The following is an 18,848-nucleotide window of genomic DNA, read 5'->3' on the forward strand; positions in this document are numbered from 1 at the left end:
TAGATTTTTGCAAAATACAATCTGTATTCTATGTGCTCCAAGAAATGTCTCTGGCTACACCCATGTGCATGCTTGTATAAGGGAATTTGAATCGTTGCCTTGGGAAATGAGTATTTCCCACCCCATGTGGATCTTCTGGTGGAGTCCCTTGAGGGCTGAATGTGCATTGTGGTCTTTCTCCTTTGAAATACTGTAGTGTTCCTGCTTCCTACCTGTGAAGTGTATATGTCTTACAAATATACTCTCTTGAAATATATTAACTCTTCCACCTGGGTATTTGTATATTATGTCACCTTCTCTTTCCTTTACTCTGCTTCTCCTCTTATCTCTATCCTTTCTTTTCCTCTTCTTCTTTTATTCTTCCTTCCTCCTCTTGCTCTCCCTTCTCCTTTCTCTTTCCATTTCCTCTTTCTTGCCTCATTAACCATGCTTTCACCATTCTCTTCTATCTCTTCTTCCTCATTCTCCTATTTACCTCTATACAAACTGTATAGTGATTTGGGAGCTTCAAAGGAGACTGTGAACTTGTTCTTCATCCCCTTTGTGACTGCCTCTTGTAGACTGCATTGCCTCCAAGGAGCAAATTCAGCCTAACATGGAGGCTTTTGCTCTTGGCAAGGATTAGACCAATTAGAGTCTCATCACAGTTGCCAAGAGGTGGCCATTCACCTTGCTCAAACCCCTTTTTTGCTCTTTTCTAAACACCCTTCATGCATGACCATGGCCATGCAGTTTCCCTTCATTCATCTTGCTTCCTTCCTCTGCAGTGCTGGTACAAAATACATTTGAACAGGCTTATAATTCTTTTCATCCCTTGGCACTAATAGTTTTGTTTCCTCATTGATGCAAGGGTGGGGTGAAGAGGCCAAAATAATGGACAGTTTATTTGTGAGTTATATCCAGAGGACAAACCCACCCTCTGGAGAAATGGTCTGTGTGGTTTCTGCTTTGCTTAATGTTCCTTTTGATCTTACAGGGGGATGTTGGTCTCCCTGGCCCTGCAGGACCCCCACCATCTACTGGAGAATTGGAATTTGTGGGATTTCCCAAAGGGAAGAAAGGATCTAAGGTAGTGAACATTTAAGAACAGGAAAAGTTAAGAAGCTGTTTCCTATTAATACCAAAGTTCAATTCAAATAACCAGGCTATACTGAAAGGATAGTGGGTCCTAGACAATGGATTTTTGTTTGGAAGTGAAGGTAAAGCCTTCTTTGTTTTGTCCCTCATGAAAGGCTTTCTAAAAACTGGTTTTTGGTTTGTAGAAGAGTGTGCTTGGGTTTCTGAGTATTCATTTAAGTGATTATTTTCTGTATTTCACTTTTCCAGATCCAATTATCAAGATGCTAAATAACTTAAAACAAATATTAAATAGTTGATTTTCTTCCTCTTAACTCCCAACTTTCTCAATACTTATGCTGTTCCCAAAGCACTGTGACAGAGCACATAGGATATAAATTGTTGCTTTTTGAGTTACAGTATCTTTTTTTTAAGTTATTTGCCCTTAAAACTTGACCCTGCTAAAAAAGATATACTGTCACCAAGTGGCAGTAGATGCCCTAATTTACCTGATCTGAACTACCAAGGCTGAAGCTGTAGACCTATTTAACTGATATATTTTATAATCTGTATTTTGATGTGAGTGTGCATATGGGTATATTTGAATGGCTGTATGCTATTAAGCTGTCCAGATATCTTTCAGTAACCTGCATTTCCTTCTTTCCTGGGGTTTTATGATTCTGTGCTTGTGGTGAAGGCATCCAGGCAAGAGGAGGTGTTTAGTCACATTTCTTTAATTTCATCTTTGTGTAAGCAATAGTTTCAGGTTCCCTCCAGGTTTATAGGAAGTATCCATTGATTGGAAACAGTTTGTGAGCATATGAAAGTTTCCTACATCCTTGATCATTCTCAAACTTTAGACAGCCCTTCCAGGGCACATACAGGTAAATTAGCATACCATGGAAAGACAGATTAAAGTATTATGTGTCCCTATCCAAATTATAATTGTTACTCTTTCCCCCAAATCATTGATTTTTTGCAGCCTGTAATTTGCTACAGGAAATCACACTAAACAGCCTCTTCTACTAGAAAGAAAAGAAATGATTGATTTTTCTGTCTCCCATCCTGCCTAGGCATTTGAAACTTTGCTTTAGACATTTTTCTTTCCCTGCCATGGGACTTGGTTCTTTCCACACCAAGAGCTCATTATGATATTCTGGTATAGTTACTTGTTGGAGAGCTTGGGAAATCTGTACTACCCTTTGGTGCCCCAATCCTGATACCCCATTGGTTCTCAACTGCCCAGCCCAAGTAGCTCAAGGGAGCCATCTCCTTTATGTTCACTGTTTCTGGCTGCTCTTTGCTAAGTTTTGCTTGTTTTTCCAGGGGGAACCAGGGCTTCAGGGTTTCCCAGGAATAAGTGGCCCTCCAGGTCTCCCGGTAAGTCTCCTTATTTGGTCAACATCTATACAGTACTTGATTAGACAAGTTATAGCAATAGAAGGCTAACAGGAAGACTTCTTCCTATAGTTATTATAGAGAATTCCACCATCTTAATTATTAGAAGGCATTTGGAATGTTCTTTTTTCTTGAACCCATGGGAACATTATCATGATTCTTCATGAGACTTTATATCTTAGTGTTTATTAGCTCAAGCTCTAGAGTTAAAACAGACCTAGGCTTGACTTCTGGTTTCACCAGTTTCTAGTTATGTGATGTTGGACAAATTTCTTAACTTAATGAAAAGGACTTAGCACATGTCTGGCACTTATCAATTGTTCAGTAAATGGGAGTTAAATTTAGTAATCCTATCTTCACTTTCCTATCTGCCTTTGTGTCTTAGATTCTTTCACTCAAAAAACCTGTTGAGGGCCCCTATGTGCTAGGCATTCTGCTGGACTCTGAGGCTATAGGAGTAATAAAAGTTCCTGTCCTTGAGGAGAGTACATTCTAATGGGAGAGTGAGGGAGGAGACAGACAATAAATAAGTAAACAAATGAATCAAGAACAAGTTCATGGAGTGGTAAGGGATACATAGAAGATAAAAAAATAAAGTGATGGAATGTGGATGGGGAATGGGGTGGGCTACTTTGGATAATGGTCAAGAAGGCCCTCTCTGAGGAAGTGCATATTAAAAGGGAACAAGTCATGTGAAGATCAGGAAGATTGTTTCTGGTGGAGGGAACCATAAGTATGAAGACCCTAAGTTTGGAAAAAGCTCAGAGCTTTTGAGGAACAAGAAGTTTAGTGGATGAGAGCAGAGTGAACAAGGCCAAGAACCAGGCATTAGAAGGCAGAGAAGAGCTAGATCATGGAGACTTTTATAAGTCAAATGTGGCTTTTATGTTAAATATAGTAGGAATCATTAGAAAGCTCTGACTTATATTTTTAAGACCACTCTGGTTGGAGGGGTACAGGGCAGTAGAGAAAGGGAGGAGCATGAGGCAGCAGACAGAGGCTATTGTAACAGTCCAGGTGAGAAACGGTAGTGGCTTGGACTAGGGTGATAACAATGAAAATGGAAAAAAGTGCATGGATTCAAAATGTAAAACATTTAAACTTTTTATTATGGAACATTTAAAACATATACTGAGTACACAGAATGGCATAATGGTACAAGTGTCAATAATTGCCAACTCATAGCCAATCTGAAGTAAATATAAACATCATTTCATCATAAATATCTCAGTATTTATAAGAGATAAGGGCTTTTTTAAAATATAGTGACAATACCATCATCAGTAATTATTAGTGATTTCTTACTATCAGTTAATAAGTCAGAATTCAGATTTGTGATTGTCTCATACATATATATTTTTATAATTGCCTTACTGGAATTAAAATCTAAAGGAGGCCTACACTTTACATCTGATTAGTATTTCTCTTAAATCATAAGATGTGTTTTGAAGGAGAAGCTGACAATATTTTCATGGGTTGGGTGATGGGGTAGGGAGGGAAATGGATGAATCAAAGATGACTGCTGGCAAAGTGGGATTAGATGATTCTAGTGTTTCTCTATAGTACTTTGAAACCCTGTGTCTCTCTGGGTGGTCAGAAAACAAAGCCAGTAGAGCCAGTGACACAGGTTTGTTTCCATGATGATCCCTATTACTCTGCAGAAACACAGGGGAACACAGAATCATCTGTTCAATGTCCTTGATTTTATTCAGCTCATTATTTAATGAATCAGAAAGGAAGAGTACCCTAATACTGGAGACAGGAAATCTGGGCTTCAGACCCAGCTCCAGTTCTGGGACATTTTCAAGTCTCTGAACCTCTCTGTATATCTGGAATATAGCAATGGACATGTCTACTGTTTTGAGGCCCAACTCTCAATGTATGTGAATTTTCTTTGCAAAGTATAAAACTATGCTGTCCAAAACTGTGCTGTCCACATATGGCTACTGAGCCCTTGAAATGTGGTTAGTCTGAAATGAGATGTGCCATAATTGTAAAATACACACCAGATTTTAAAAACTAGGTATGAGAAAAAAATCTAAAGTATCTCATTAACAATTTTTACTTCAATGTTGAAATGACAATATTTACCATATATTTGGTTAAATAAAATGTTACTAAATTAATCTCACTTATTTATTTTACTTTTTTAAGGTGACTAGTAGAAAATTTAAAATAGCATAGTGACTAACACTATATTTCTGTTGGACAGCACAGATATAAAGTACTTTGCAAGTGGGCTAGAGAAGGTTTGCTCCTTCCTTTGTGAGCATTTCACACAGATTCTAGTTACCTCACGTGATGCTTGTGAGGCAAGCAAGGTGGGCTGGACTTGTCTCCTTGTACTGATGAGGAAACCATGGCCTGCGCGAATGAAGAGGACTGTCCAGAGTCGCACATCAAGTTATTCGCAGAACTGAGACAAAAGTTCAGCTTTAATTCTAGCCAACTCAGAGCTTTTTTCCCATGCCACACTGCCCCCTACAGTCCAGTTCATTATTGCCATTATGGTGGTAGATCTCTGGTGTTATTGGTTTCACCAGCTCACGCTCCCTCCTTCCCTCTCATTCCCTTTCAGGGTCTACCTCAAAGAATTCTCCCTGCTGCATTTTCACCCTTTTCTTTTTGTCCTGTAAGAGAATGAGAGACTGGCTGACAACAACGCAAGGCGATAGATTGCAATGCCGTTTGAAGATCAGCATTTCCAGTGTTTCACAATGTGGGCTGAAAAATAGAAACCCCAGTTGATTGTAAATACATCAAAGCTGAAAAATATCCCCCTTTATATAATACAGCGTATTGTCAGAGTGAGAATCAAGAAACCAGAGTTTTCAGCCCACTTCAGCACAGATTCGATGTGCAACCCTTGCCAAATCATGTAATTCCTTCACTCCTAACGTCTCTACCTGCTTAATGAGAACATTCATAGGTATTTTATGTGACTTATGACAGAAAAGTTGTGAGAAGAAAGGTGGTAACATGTTTGAGATACTCCAGGCTTTTCAGAGGCAACACACTTCTCAAATCCAAACCCCTCACATAAGTTTTCAATTATCCATACAAGGCAGTGCTGAGGATGGAAATCTCTAAGGAATCCAAAATGTTCTCTTTAACCATTTGTTTCCTTTTCATACAAGCCTCAATCTATGCAGGATTTGCTGACAAGTGGCCAATCTGACAGATGTATGCCTCACCTTCTTTCTCCTGCCCCCTTTGCAGTGAACAAATATCCCTGATTTTTGGTTCAGTCCCAGCTTCACAAATTTCACCCCACTGTCTCCAGGAGCATACTCACACTTGTAGACCACAGGTACTCCCACGGAGATTGTCAGATTTGTGCACTTGTGTGTTGTCTGTTCAAGGAACCAGCAAACACAGGGTAAGGCAAAATGGAAAAGATGAGAAGAGAGAGAAGAAACTGACAAATCCTAGGTACCTATTGAGTGGATCTGAGGCAGCTACTGGGCAGGTGGGGTTGGTTCTCCTTCAGTTGTGTACTAGGTTTTCCAGGCAGTTCAGGTAGGTCCTTTGAAGATGGAGCCCCAGCTTGTCAGACTTAAGCTAGGCCCTGGTTCTCTGAGGGGCAATAGCAGCAGTATGTCAAGGACAGAGTTAAGGAGACCACTTTCCTAACCTCTCAATTTCAAATCTCAAGTCACCCTCAAATGCCAAGCGGAACAGATTTCTGAAGTTTAGCCCCCAAAATATTACCACAAATCCCACCCTGCCCCCTCCCCATGACCTCCCTCCTCCTTATCACGCTTCAGCTTCCCTCTGCCTTCCTTAGTTAGAGAAGCCACCCTTGCTGTGGAGGGGGGTCTAGCCACCTCCATTGCCTGCACTGGAGCCATGGGGAGTTGTTGGGTTGGGGGAGAAGCTCAAACAGAGTGTGACTGTGTGGTGGCCTCCCTCTCAGGGGAGCATGTCTCTGAGGACCATGGCCAAAGTGTCTCTCACTGGGCAGTGGGACCTGGCACTGTTGCTTCCAGACTAGTGTTTGTATGTTGCCTGTTTCTTTTTCTTTGCTTTCTTTTTACTGTAACCATTTTCAATTTTTATTTTTATATCTATTTTAAAATTATAGTTTACATACAATATTACATTAGTTACAGGTATACAACAGTGGTTAGACATGTGTATACCTTACAAAGTGATCACCACCATAAGTCTAGGAACTATCTGTCTTCATACATATTTATTACAATATTATTAACTATATTCCCTATACTGTACTTTACATCACTGTGACTAATTTTATAACTCAGCTTGCCCTTTTTTTTTTGCATCCTCCTCCTTACCCTGACCCAGTGACTATGTCATCCCCCCTTATGACATCCCCCCTTATTTCTGACCAAGTGACTGAAATTGAGTTATTTGCAGACCCACTAATATCCTTGAACAAAAAATACAAGTATATCAGTGCCCTGGAGGGCAGACCTGTAAATAACCATGATAGTGCTCTACTGAGGCTTTCCTGGCCAACGGTGAGAAGGGATGAGGGAGCAGTGGATAAAGGACAGCTCATGAAGAGGACTGTCTGTGACAGGGCCAGGTCCCAGGACATCTTACTAGAGCAGCTTGTTCAGCAGGGCCCTGTATGGTGCCTCCCTGTGCTGGAGACAAGCTGAGCCTACAGCCCAGTATCTTGCCAAGTCATCTATTTTGTATTGGCTTTAACTCACACTCACAAATTATTTTTCTTCCTTTTTAAACTTATGTATTTATTTTTGTTCACATTGTAGTGCAAGTTCTCAGACCTTTTCTCTGAGAAACTAAAGTCTAGAGGCTCTTGCTGCCTTCTAAAGAAGGAAGATAAGGCCCCCTTGTCTTTACAACTGTGGCAAGATACGTGGGGGGCTGGGGCACAAGACAGTTCCTCGACATTCCTTCACCTTTTGAAACAATTTTGTTCTCTGGGTCATTATTCCATTTAATTCAACAAGTATGTATTGGACGTTGTATGTATTCAGCCTGCAGTAATGTGCCTTGGAGGAGTCAGAAGTGAGTGTGATATCAACCTTCTGCTTACAAACTGTATAACCCATCTTAGCACTTTTAGAGTTTGGGGCAACATGAGCTGCTATAGCTTCCATGTACAAGACAGAGAATGCTGCATGAAGTACTTCACTTCAGAGGCCAATAGACACATTCCAACAGGTGGCAGCATGCATTGATTTCCAACTTCAGATCCAGAACTGAGATTTCAAACAAGTTCACATTCAGTTTTACCTGAAAGCCTTTCAAATAGAAATCCTATTCAGCATGCTGTTTGTGCTATTTGACACACAATTACAGATGTAGAGAAAGGCAAATAGAAACCAGAGCCTGCTTTGAATCAGACCCTTCACAGATGCACACTCTCTCCCAATAAAAACACAACAAAACAATCCACATTAAAAAAACAAACAAACAAACAACAAAAAAACCTTGGGCCTAGAAAGCTAAGGGCTATTTAGCTAGTTTTCGGTACCCATGGGAATGCTCTTAGTACATAAGAGGAAGAAAACTACGAATAGGATTGGAGCAGTGCCTTCACAACCATTTGAGCCAGGTCACATCAAGACAACAGGTAATGTGCCACATTTAGTGTCTTTTACAAGCTTACATGTAAGAAAGTTTCACTGCCTCCTTTACTCTCAAAATAGGCTTAAATGTTGTTTGCGAAAATCTATACTCCAGAAAGTCTAATTTTAAAAATGGCTTTGATTCAGTTTGTTGGAAAAGTCTTTATTCACTTAGGTAATGAATTCTTCTGAATCTTGGGGCCCAGAATGTATTTGCCTTAGACACAGAGGGGAGGAAGCTCTTTCTCACTCACTCTGCTTTTTGGATTTCTACTTCTCCATAGAGAATCCTCCAGTCATGTCCATGGCTGTAAGCCCTCATCTCTTGTGAGCAGGGCAAGAGGGATTGGAAACCATGTCACAGTCCCCTTTGGAGTACTCCTAGGTCCTGCAGGCCTCTAGACCACACCAAGATAGAAAGACTTCCTACTGAGAAGGATATTATAGTCATCGTATTTCAAAAAGGGCAAGAACTCTTCCCTCTAGTATTGACCACCAAGAATTAATACAATTCTCCACTTATGGGTCAAAGAGCCAAGCTCCTAGATGGTGGAAGGAAGCCTGTTCTCATGGAAAGGATCCTAGAATGGAAGCCTGACAACCTGGCTTTCTCACTGATTCTGTAACCCATACAAGATGCTTAGCCATTCTGAGTGTTAGTCTCCCCATCTGCAAAATCAACAAGGTCAGATATTTTATCATTTCTATAGTTAGTCCATGTTACTATAAGTACACACAATATTGTTTCAAGGAGAAGACATTACTTCTAGAACCAAAATGGAACCTTGAATGAGTGGTCCAAATTATAATTATATTCAGGCTAGCCTATGTGCTTCTCAGGCAGTGATGAGACTCAGCATGGTGAGCCTCCCCAAAGGGAGATGGTTTGGATGGAGCCAGGAGACCTATGAAGAAATGAATGTTATAACTAATGGTTTCTTTTTTCTTTTAGGGATTCGGAACTGCAGGAGAAAAAGGAGAAAAGGGAATTCCTGGTTTGCCAGGACCTAGGGTAGGAACCTGGAATGTTGTTTGCCTTGGTCTGTTAAGTCACCTGGTCCATTTTATTTCCTGTTTTCATCTGTATGTTATGTAACTTTCTGGCCACTTAAGCTTCTCTTTTTTCTCTTCCTCAATCTTCTGGCAGGCCCCTAAGACTACCTTTTCTCCACTTTCCCCCATTCCCTTGACTTAATGGCTCCCTTTAATAAGGAATGATGTATACTCTATACTAGATGACTACTCAGACTATTTCCTCTCCTTGTCCTCATGTATAATTATCTTCTGGGCTAAAGAATTAGTGTGAGTGTTGTCTTCATTTCATTCCATTCTATCCTATGGGAATGTGGTCAAGGGTGGGAGTTAGGGGTTGCAGGAATGGAAGAAAGAGGGTGAAATGCAATTTTTATAGAACAGACCCTGAGAAATTCTAGAATGTAGTTATATTTTGAGTCAATAGTTTCCATTAATAATCTCACTTCAAGTGGAAAAATAACTTTTGACATCTCTGATCCTTAGCTTCACGCACTTGTGTCTTAGGCTGCAAGCAATTGGCCAACCTTAGCCTTAAAGAAGTAACATTTTAGAAAATTGTGTTTTTAGCTTTATCATGAAGCTTGTTAAAGAGTCTTTTGAGTTTTCAGCAATGTTCATCCATTCCCTTGCCATTTCTTTCTCTTCTTTTCCCTACTCCCTTGTCTTGAAAAGGAATAATCACCAACAAAGAATGCATTTGGGGTGAGAGACCAGCAGCCCTCCCACAATCTATTTAAAAATCCCATGATTTGGAACTAATGCAGACTAAGTATAATACCACACAGCCCTTCTACCAAATTCCACCTAGTACTTAAAATGTTTCCATTTATTTAGCTCTTTAAAAATGCTCTGTGTGGCTATTCAGCCTGATGAATTCGTGCTTAGAAAGAAGTCAATAAGCTAGGTCTAGGAACATTCTCTTACCTGATTTTAGGAAATGCTAAATCCTGAACTCAGTTGGATAGCTTTGTTATGTAAATCTAGTGGCTTTTTCTAGTGTGAGCTATTAATCTTTCTAAGGTGCCTCTTTTCTCTTTACAGGGTCCCATGGGTTTAGAAGGAGTCCAAGGACCTCCAGGGAGTCAGGTATTTTGGTTAATATTATTAAAACCTTGGTATATAAAATCTGAATCAAAAGATCCCATTGCTTTTCTTAACGTGGCCATCAATCCAAAGGGAGGCATTGCTTATAATGCAAATTGTCCACCTCCCTTTGATTGGTATAATCTCAACTACTCTCTTCTTTTCTTTGCACCCAAGAAGATGAGAATCTAGTGTCAATTTTGGTGGCATACCATGCCATGCCATGGTGCAGTCAGACTTCTGTACCATGTTATCAGTGCCTAACAAAGCCAGACTGCTTGTATTCAAGTAGCCTTGTGGCCCTTGTACCTCCAAACATACAAGTTGGCTACCTAGTGTACCATATTGCCTCCTGTAACAGTGTGCCATATTGTCTTCTGTAACTATGTTCTATCACAGGGCAAGAAGGGTTCCTCAGGTTTCCCTGGGCTTAATGGATTGCCAGGAATTAAGGTAATGTTGTTGGGAAGTGAAAATCCAGGATTGGGGAGGTAGAAGAGTGAAGAAGTACCAAAAATGCTGTTTAGTCCATTCAGGCTGCTGTAACAAAATATCACAGACTGGGTAGCTTATAAAAAACAGAAATTTATTGCTCACAGTTCTGGAGACTGGAAGTCTGGGATCAGGGTGCCAGTATGTTTGCGTTCCAGTGAAGGCCCTCTTCCAGCTTGAAAACTGCCTACTTTTTCCTATGTCCTCATATGGTAGAAGGAGTGAGCTAGCTCTCTTTGGCCTTTTATATAACGGCACTGATCTCAATTGTGGGGCCTCTGCCCTCATGATTCAGTAACCTCCCAAAGACCCCCACCTCCTAATACAATCACCTTGGATATTAGGTTTTCAACATTAATTTGAGGGGGGGGGGCACAAACATTCAGACCATAGCAAATGCCTAAATATGAAATGAAGTATATTTAAAGTATTTTGACATTTTAGATTTCACCCTTTTCACGTGAAGTGCTTGCATCCTATTTTAATACACAAAGCTGATGAGCATTCCTTAAATACTACTTGATAAGTGGTAGGTTAATGGGGAAGGGAATGTGGGAGCAAATCTATCCCTCCAAGGAGGAATGTTTTATTATTGACATTTCTTAGAATTGCCAACTTTTCAGTTTTATTATTGTTCTTAAATCCTCGACAGACAATGCATCCTCTTATTGCTTACACCTGGGGCAGAGAATTCCCACCACCGCACTCTGAATATGTCACTGTATCTGATTATGGTACCTGAGTCCCTCTTTGGGGACAATTAGGACTCCTTTGACTTCTGCCTGGCATCATTCACTAAGAAGAGCAGTGACAATAGCAAAGTCCCAGCCCAACTGAGAGTGGGGAAAATGTTGAAACACTGCTCCCGCCTTGGCACCTCTTGGGTGCAGCCATGTTATCTATTCCTATGATATATTTGCCAGGCCCAGAAGCAGATTGTGCTAGTCAAGTTGCAAAATAAAATTGAGATCGCTTGTTCTTGACAAGGTTGCAATTGAGTATCAGGCCTCTGGCCTACCTTGTGTTGCCTTCATCTTAAATTGATAAGACTTTGAAATTAACCTATGGACTAGTTGGCCCTGGAAATCAGGGATATCAGAAGTAGAAGCCTTTAATTTTCCTGGGGAATGAATTTGAGGACACATAGGTCTTGGGTGATGAGGTCACACAAGTATTTGTGTTTAATGTATTTATTCTTTGCAGGGCGAAAAGGGTGGCATTGGCCTGCCAGGCCCAGATGCTTACATCGATACAGATGGTGCTGTGATCTCAGGTGCAATTTTTCATTGATTTGAACAGAGAAGAAAAGATAGGGGGTTAAATTTTATATTTCTTGTACTTGTTAAAAGAATACTTTGTTAGCCACTGGATTGCTGCTAAACCCAAGACTCCCAAGGGCCCCTCCTGAGTCCTGAACTTAGAGAGTGAAGCTAACTCCAATGTCTTGGGGAAAGAAGCCAAATACTGCACTCCATTTTTGTGGTGGGTTTACCAAGACTAGGGTTTGAGTTGGCCTGGGCCTGGATTTGCTAGAAATGGTTCTTCTAGTGATACTTAGGGAAGGATTGATACCCTCCCCAGCTAGGCTGACTTCAGCCTGATAATATGGGGCACTCAGGGTCTCAGCTACATGGTCCCATATGCATGCTTGAGCTTGACAATTTCATTGGAAATAAAAATGTATCCGTGGCTAGGGGAGAAACTGGTTGACAGCCCTCAACAGTATGATGCATTGAAAGTTTGTCTTCACCTCTCCTTTTTCTAGTTACTGTGTGTGCCTAACTCTTCCCTTTGCCTTCTCCAAAGATCCAGATGCCGACTCTCTCCAGCTACTTCTTGCTTGACCAAACGCTTCTACTATTATGCCTCTTCCATCTGGGTCTCCTAACTTATCTTTCTCCCCTCATCCTCTCAAGCCCATGCCCTGATTAGTAAACCCATTGAAGCTGAGGTGTTAATCATTGACAGTGGCTTCCTGTGTTCCTCTACCAGGAAACCTATGTGTATAACATCAATAATAGACTCTAACACCTTAACCCAAATGGTAGACATTTGAGGAATTATAGCAGATTACTAGTAGTAGTAGAATAAACTTCCTAATACTCACCAGATCTTACCATAGATGGCAAACCCTGGCCAGACCAGTTCTGAACACTGGTGGAGCCTTAGTTCAAGTAAACCCACTATCACATGAGGTCATTAGCATTTTGGATAGACCTATGAAGGGCAAGAAAAGCACTTCTACCTGAAGACATCTGTTTGCACCTCTTCTTAGGCATTCTGTGGCATTTGTGGACCTCTTCTGTGTTTGCTTACTGCTTTTTTTTTTATCATTGCAATGCCAGGTTATCCTGGAGACCCCGGTATTCCAGGCCTCCCAGGAATTAAAGGAGAGGAAGGCATCCAGGGCCTGCCTGGCTCTTCTGGCATCCCTGGATTACCAGCTTTACCAGGTGAAACAAATTAACCCACATCCTGCACAAATCAGTTCTTTCTCCACTCTGGTGCCCAGTATCCCTTCTATATCTCTGGCCTGGTATACCTAGCAAAAGTCAAAGGAAAGTTTAACTAGTCAGTCGGGTTCTCTCTGCCAGCCTAAGGCTAATGTATATGAGGAGTGGGCCTGGGTAGATAGCTTTCCTTTGGCCTCAATAATGTGCCATAGTGAAACAGGCAATCCAGACTGTCACTGAGCTTTGCAGCAGCCAGAGAAACCTGGGTTGGATTGCTGGAGCCCTGTCATTCTTCTGAGGATGTGCCATCTAATTGATGTTTGACAGAAGGCCCTAGCAGAAGCCCAGAGGAAAATTGGCACCCAGACCCTCACTCTGTGCATAACTCAGGCACTAAATGGCGCCAGCATCCTATGGACAGTACCCTTAAAGCAATCATCTGAGGGGCATGCCCATATGGCATTCTATAGTAACAAAAATAAAAAGGTCATGCCAGAGTCTGGGAAGCAGTGATGTCCCAAATATAAATACTCAGACATTACTTTTATTTATTTTATTTTAAATCTTCACCCAAGGATGTTTATTGATTTTAGAGAGAGAAAAAAAGAGAGAGAGAAACATCAATCAGTTGCCTCCTGTACACACCCCAACCAGGATCAAACTGGTAACCAAGTTATGTGCCCTGACTGGAAATCGAACCCACAATTTTTTTTGGTGTACGGGATGATGCTCCAACCAACTGAGCCACCTGGCTGGGGCTCAGACATTACTTTTAAGGGCATCGGTTTCTAAATTCCTTGGAGATGGGCTTCTGTAAGGAAACCTGTGCTTTTAAAGCAGCCACTTGGAAGAGGTACAGCTGATCCCAGCACCAAAGTGGAAAAAATCAACAAATGGGAGGCTAGAGACCCAGGTTTCCCTCTGAGGTTTGCCACTAAGAAGCTCTGCACCCCTGACCAATTTTTCTCATGTCATTGGGCCTTAATTCCCCAAGAGGTTAGGCTAAGAGATTCCCAAGGACCCTTCTAACTCTGATGCAAGAGAAGGGCAAATGCTTTCCCAAATTCTTCCCTTGGAGTTTAGTTTCCAATATATGCCAGTGAGTAGAATACTACTGAAGAGTAAGTAGGGTGATATGATTAGCATTTTTTTGTGTGCTTATCTTTCCAGATGTGCCAGGTTCCCTAGGGCCAAAGGGAGTTCCGGGCCTGAAAGGGAACAAAGGAAACCCAGGCCGAACCACAATTGGGGCAGCTGGCCTTCCTGGCAAAGATGGTTTGCCAGGCCTACCAGGCCTACCAGGCTTACCAGGCCTACCAGGTAAGTTTTTCATTTCTCTTTTTGGTCTTGAGACTCAGGCATGATCCAGACTGCAGAACAGTCATGACTTTTGAGGGATGGAGCATTTCACAGGTGTAACAGCTAAGCCAGGACACATGATAACTGCAGAGGGGCAGTGATGAAGGCCCCATCCTCTCTGAGTTAGAGTCCCGCTTCTATAAGTTGACAACCACAGCAGTCACAATGTTCATCAAGGAACAAGTAAATTTGGGCCATCTTAATGACAAAACACTACCTAATGCCTTCTGACTTTTGTACTCATTTAATTCTACTCTTCACTGTTCTCAGCCTCTAAGCCTCTGATCTTACAGCTCCCAAAGAAGAATTGACTCTTTCAAACTTTCTGTAGTCCTCAAGGGCAGACTGAGGGCCTGAGATGTGGGAATCCAAGCTTGAATCTCAAGGTGGCTGCTAAAAGCCTCCACAGGGCTTATTCTCTGTAGATCTTCTACTTGAGTATGGGATTCTAAAGTCTAAGAAAAAGGCTGGAAATATGCCCAGCATGTTTCTTTGAAACCTAAATCCCATGACCACTGCAGCTTACACTCATTTTCTCTTTTGTCCTAAAAGCACTCTCTGGAATAGACATTGGGACTGCTGAGTTACTGAAACTGCCTTGATCACTCCCATATACTCAATGTCTGGTCCAGTGCCTAGAGCATGGTAGACATTCTGTAAATAGTAGTAGTAGAGTGAATAAAGCCAACAAAAGATGGATTTGCTGCAGTTTTTAGGTCCCTGCTTTGGATTTTTTAATAGTCTCTGCTCTGGTTTTTGAGCTTTGAGAACCCAGGCCTTGGTGACTGACCTGCTGTGCTGAGTCAAAAGAGCCCAGGCTCATGTAAGGTGCCAATCTTTTATGTATCTTTTTTCTGAAGGTCCAGCATTTGAGCCTGGAACCCTACAGAACACAGAGCCAGGATTTCCTGGTCTCCGAGGAGAACGTGGTCCAAAAGGAAATCAAGGCCTCAAAGGAGTAAAAGGTGATTCTGTACTCTTGGGTTTATTTGTTCCTCAAACTCTCTGGAGAAGGCTTTCTGGGGCATGAACAAACCAACAGCCTTAAGTACCTGAACAGAAGCAATCTTGGATCTTGATTGGGTATTTGAGTATAGGATTATTGGAAGCACTTTATTTGGGCTTCTAAGACTGAGGTTGGCAATTGAGATCACACAGGACAAGTGGCTCACAGGCTGCTCTTCCTACCCCTTCCACCTGCAGAAGTTATGCCAGTAGCCCAGAGTATTAACTAGCACATGATGCAAATTTTCCCAGTTTGCAAGATCAAGGCTACAAGTCATGTATTACCTTCAGCCTGAATGAAAAGGCTCTGAACAGGTCAAGATCTGGCACTGTAAAAAAGCCAACTGGCTCCATAAAAATAACTTCAGCCCCCACTGATGTTGAAGGACTAATGATTACCCCAGCCTTCAGCTATACTCCTCTCTCCATCTTCTCAAAGCCTTTGGGTCATTTCTTTGTTTCATACTCTGAGAGGAGATGCTACAACTCAATCGAATCAATTCATTATAGTTCCAGTCCAGACCAGGGTGGAGGAAGAGGTGAAATTACAGGCTCAAGGGAGGTTTGAGAATGGCCTAGTGGTTTCAGGTGTCTAAAGTCTTTCTTCTTCTTCTCTCAAGTAATTCACAGCTTTCCTCAACCTCAAACAGAGAGGTTCTAACTTACTCCTCTCTTTTCTTATTGCCCTGTTATAAAATTTTACTACTTAATTATATGAGCTAGTTCAGAAGCTTTTTAAAGATTCATCTCTACTGTTTATATCCAAGGAAGACTATTCAGGGAAAAGGACATTAAATTGCAAGTCTTGACTTAGGATATTAACTTTAGCCCTTTCCTGACTCACTGCAAAGCTGGTGTACTTCTTGATACCATTCTCACTCCTAAAAGAGGGACAACTTTAATGCTTCCCCTTTTACATTCCCATGGGTTCAGAAGGTTTTCTCTAACAGCGATAGTGATTCTCAACTTTCATTGTACATGAGACTCACCTAGGGGAAATTACTAAAAATCAGATTCTTTGTTCTGACCTCCTGAGAGTCTGATTAACTAGATATGGGGTGAGGCCCAGCAAGTTGCCTCATAAACAAGCATCACAGATGACTTGTGGAGAAGGTCCATAGATCATATTGAGAAATGCTAATTTGCTGAACAGAGTGTTCTCTCAGAGTTTCAGGAATTATCACTTTTCTAAATATATGAAAAGGCCCTTCAGGATCTTAAGGGAATTTAAGAGGTCACACTGGTTACCTCTTGGTAACCATATTGGCCCAAATTCTCATTTTCCAGACAGTAAGCATGGAAGGTATAGGTGGCAGGGCTATAGGGCTAGTGACTCCTTGATACCTATTCAAAGGTGGTTTGCTGAAATCTCTATTCTTAATTTATTTGCCATTTATCTCTATGTACAAAAGACAGGGGAAAAGACATTTTTGTGAAGAGAACCTTTGAGTGGCTTGGATTCCAGACTGTTAGCTTGTTAGTATGGGTCAGTGGTTCTCAACTCTGCCTACACATTAGATTCACTGATGGGTGGGTCCCATTCCATACTAATTAAATCCAAATCACTAGCACAGATGTACTTTGATGAAGAGGGAACCTGGTACATTTAAATTTGTTCACAGGCTTTTTGATTGTCTCCATGAAGTTAAATCACAAATTTATACTCTCAGGTCTTCCTTCTTTTTGGAAAGATGGCTCACTTTGTTTAATATTGTCTTTTATTTTTTCCCCAGGGGACTCAGGATTTTGTGCCTGTGATGGTGGTATCTCCAACACTGGACCACCTGGGGAGCCAGGCCCACCTGGGCCACCAGGTCACATAGGTCTTCCAGGTCTTAAAGGAGCCAGAGGAGATCCAGGCTCTGGAGGCACACAGGGTCCATCAGGGTCTCCAGTAAGTCTGGCCAAACTTTGGCCCTGAGGGAATAATGAGAGTTCTCAAGTGCCCCTCACTCCTCACCAATCATTTTCCAAAAACACATAAAAAGATGGGGATAAAATAAAGCTCCAGGTTTTTTATCCATAATATGAAGAAGTTGGATAGATGATCTCTAAAGTTCCTTTCTGCTTTAACCTACCTATATTCCCTCCCTTCCTCTCTCAATCATTCCCTTCCTTTCACAAAATTATTTGCATTTGCCTAGCACTGTGCTGGGCCCTGAAGATAAAATTGGAATTAAGGCAAGCTTACCATCCCAAAAGATTTCAAAATTTATAAAGGATAAGAAAATAAAGTCAATTATAATAGAAGTGCCAAAATGTACCCAAGGACCTGCTTTAGGTCAGACTAAAGCTAGGTGCTAGAATTCTATGAAGTCTGTATCTCCTGATCATTCCCTTTTGTCTCTTTGTCAGGGTTTATTTGGGCCTCAAGGTCCTACAGGTCCCAAAGGACAGAAAGGGGAATCAACCCTCAGTACAAGATCAGGGATGCCAGGGGAGCAGGGTGATCCTGGCCCCCAGGGGCTCCCTGGTGAGACAGGAGTACCAGGCAAGGATGGAATACCAGGTTTACTAGGTTTGCCAGGCTTTCCGGTAAGTTGATTGTTTCTGGGTAACTAGCTCTATAAATCCTCACACACTAAACCATGAGACAGGACAGAACATCTCTTCCTCTGCCACGGACACATTTTGCTCAGTAAAATGGAAATCTTTTTCTCAGAATTGGTCATCGTCTCATTTGATAAATACTAGTAAAAATTGACCATATCACTTAAAAGGCTTCAGCTTCTCAGTAGCTTTCCCTTGCAAGTAATCCAGCTGCTTTTTGTGACCCCAAGGGTTGTTACCCTGCTCCTGTTTTCTGTCCACCTCCCCCCACTGATCTAGAACATTTTGCATTATCAGATCACCCAGGATTTACAAGCTTTATTATACCCACCACCTAAACTCAGAGGACTTAATTGATAAACTAGAGTGATAGAGAATTTTAACCAAAATAAGTATTAGCGACACTGGTTACCTCTTTCCTATGGTAAGAGGACTCTCCAGATAAGTCTCTAAAATTGGGCTTTCATTCTAGGGTGATGCTGGACAGGGATTCCCAGGTGAAAAGGGGTTACCAGGGCTTCCTGGAGAAAAAGGTCATAGTGGTCCACCTGGCCCCCCAGGAATTGGGCTACCAGGATCTCCTGGACCTCCTGGACTTCCTGGAGACCAAGGAATAGATGGATTACCAGGGAAATCAGGCCTCCGTGGGCCTCCAGGTGAGTCAGGGAATCAGACGGCTTTGGACTTGGAAAACTGACCCCTTGTACAGTGTAGATATGACCCAGCTGCATTAAATGTGTCATAAGAAGGGACTTGGCTGGTTATAATCACTACTTTCAGTCCTCTTAAGGGTTCTCATGTGGAAAAAGTATTGTAATTGTATTGTGGTACACTCACACAGAACAACATAGAT

General features: G+C 41.6%; 1 protein-coding gene across 3 annotated transcripts in view; it reads left to right on the forward strand.

Moving 5' to 3' along the window:
• Positions 1–18,848, forward strand: part of COL4A6 (collagen type IV alpha 6 chain) — a 294,921-nt gene that overhangs the window by 245,240 nt on the left and 30,833 nt on the right. For 2 of the 3 annotated variants that reach the window (XM_081125610.1, XM_081125611.1), the window contains exons 12-23: positions 977–1,069; positions 2,383–2,436; positions 8,971–9,030; positions 10,095–10,139; positions 10,536–10,589; positions 11,832–11,901; positions 12,974–13,081; positions 14,252–14,401; positions 15,301–15,405; positions 17,179–17,339; positions 17,801–17,980; positions 18,468–18,651. In XM_081125610.1, coding sequence (XP_080981736.1) covers positions 977–1,069; positions 2,383–2,436; positions 8,971–9,030; positions 10,095–10,139; positions 10,536–10,589; positions 11,832–11,901; positions 12,974–13,081; positions 14,252–14,401; positions 15,301–15,405; positions 17,179–17,339; positions 17,801–17,980; positions 18,468–18,651 — 1,264 coding nt within the window. The remainder of the gene's footprint in view (positions 1–976; positions 1,070–2,382; positions 2,437–8,970; positions 9,031–10,094; positions 10,140–10,535; positions 10,590–11,831; positions 11,902–12,973; positions 13,082–14,251; positions 14,402–15,300; positions 15,406–17,178; positions 17,340–17,800; positions 17,981–18,467; positions 18,652–18,848) is intronic. The other variant, XM_081125612.1, reaches the window with a different exon arrangement.

Source organism: Miniopterus schreibersii, assembly GCF_964146895.1.
Source record: "Miniopterus schreibersii genome assembly, chromosome: X".
NCBI classification, from domain to species: Eukaryota; Metazoa; Chordata; class Mammalia; order Chiroptera; family Miniopteridae; genus Miniopterus; species Miniopterus schreibersii.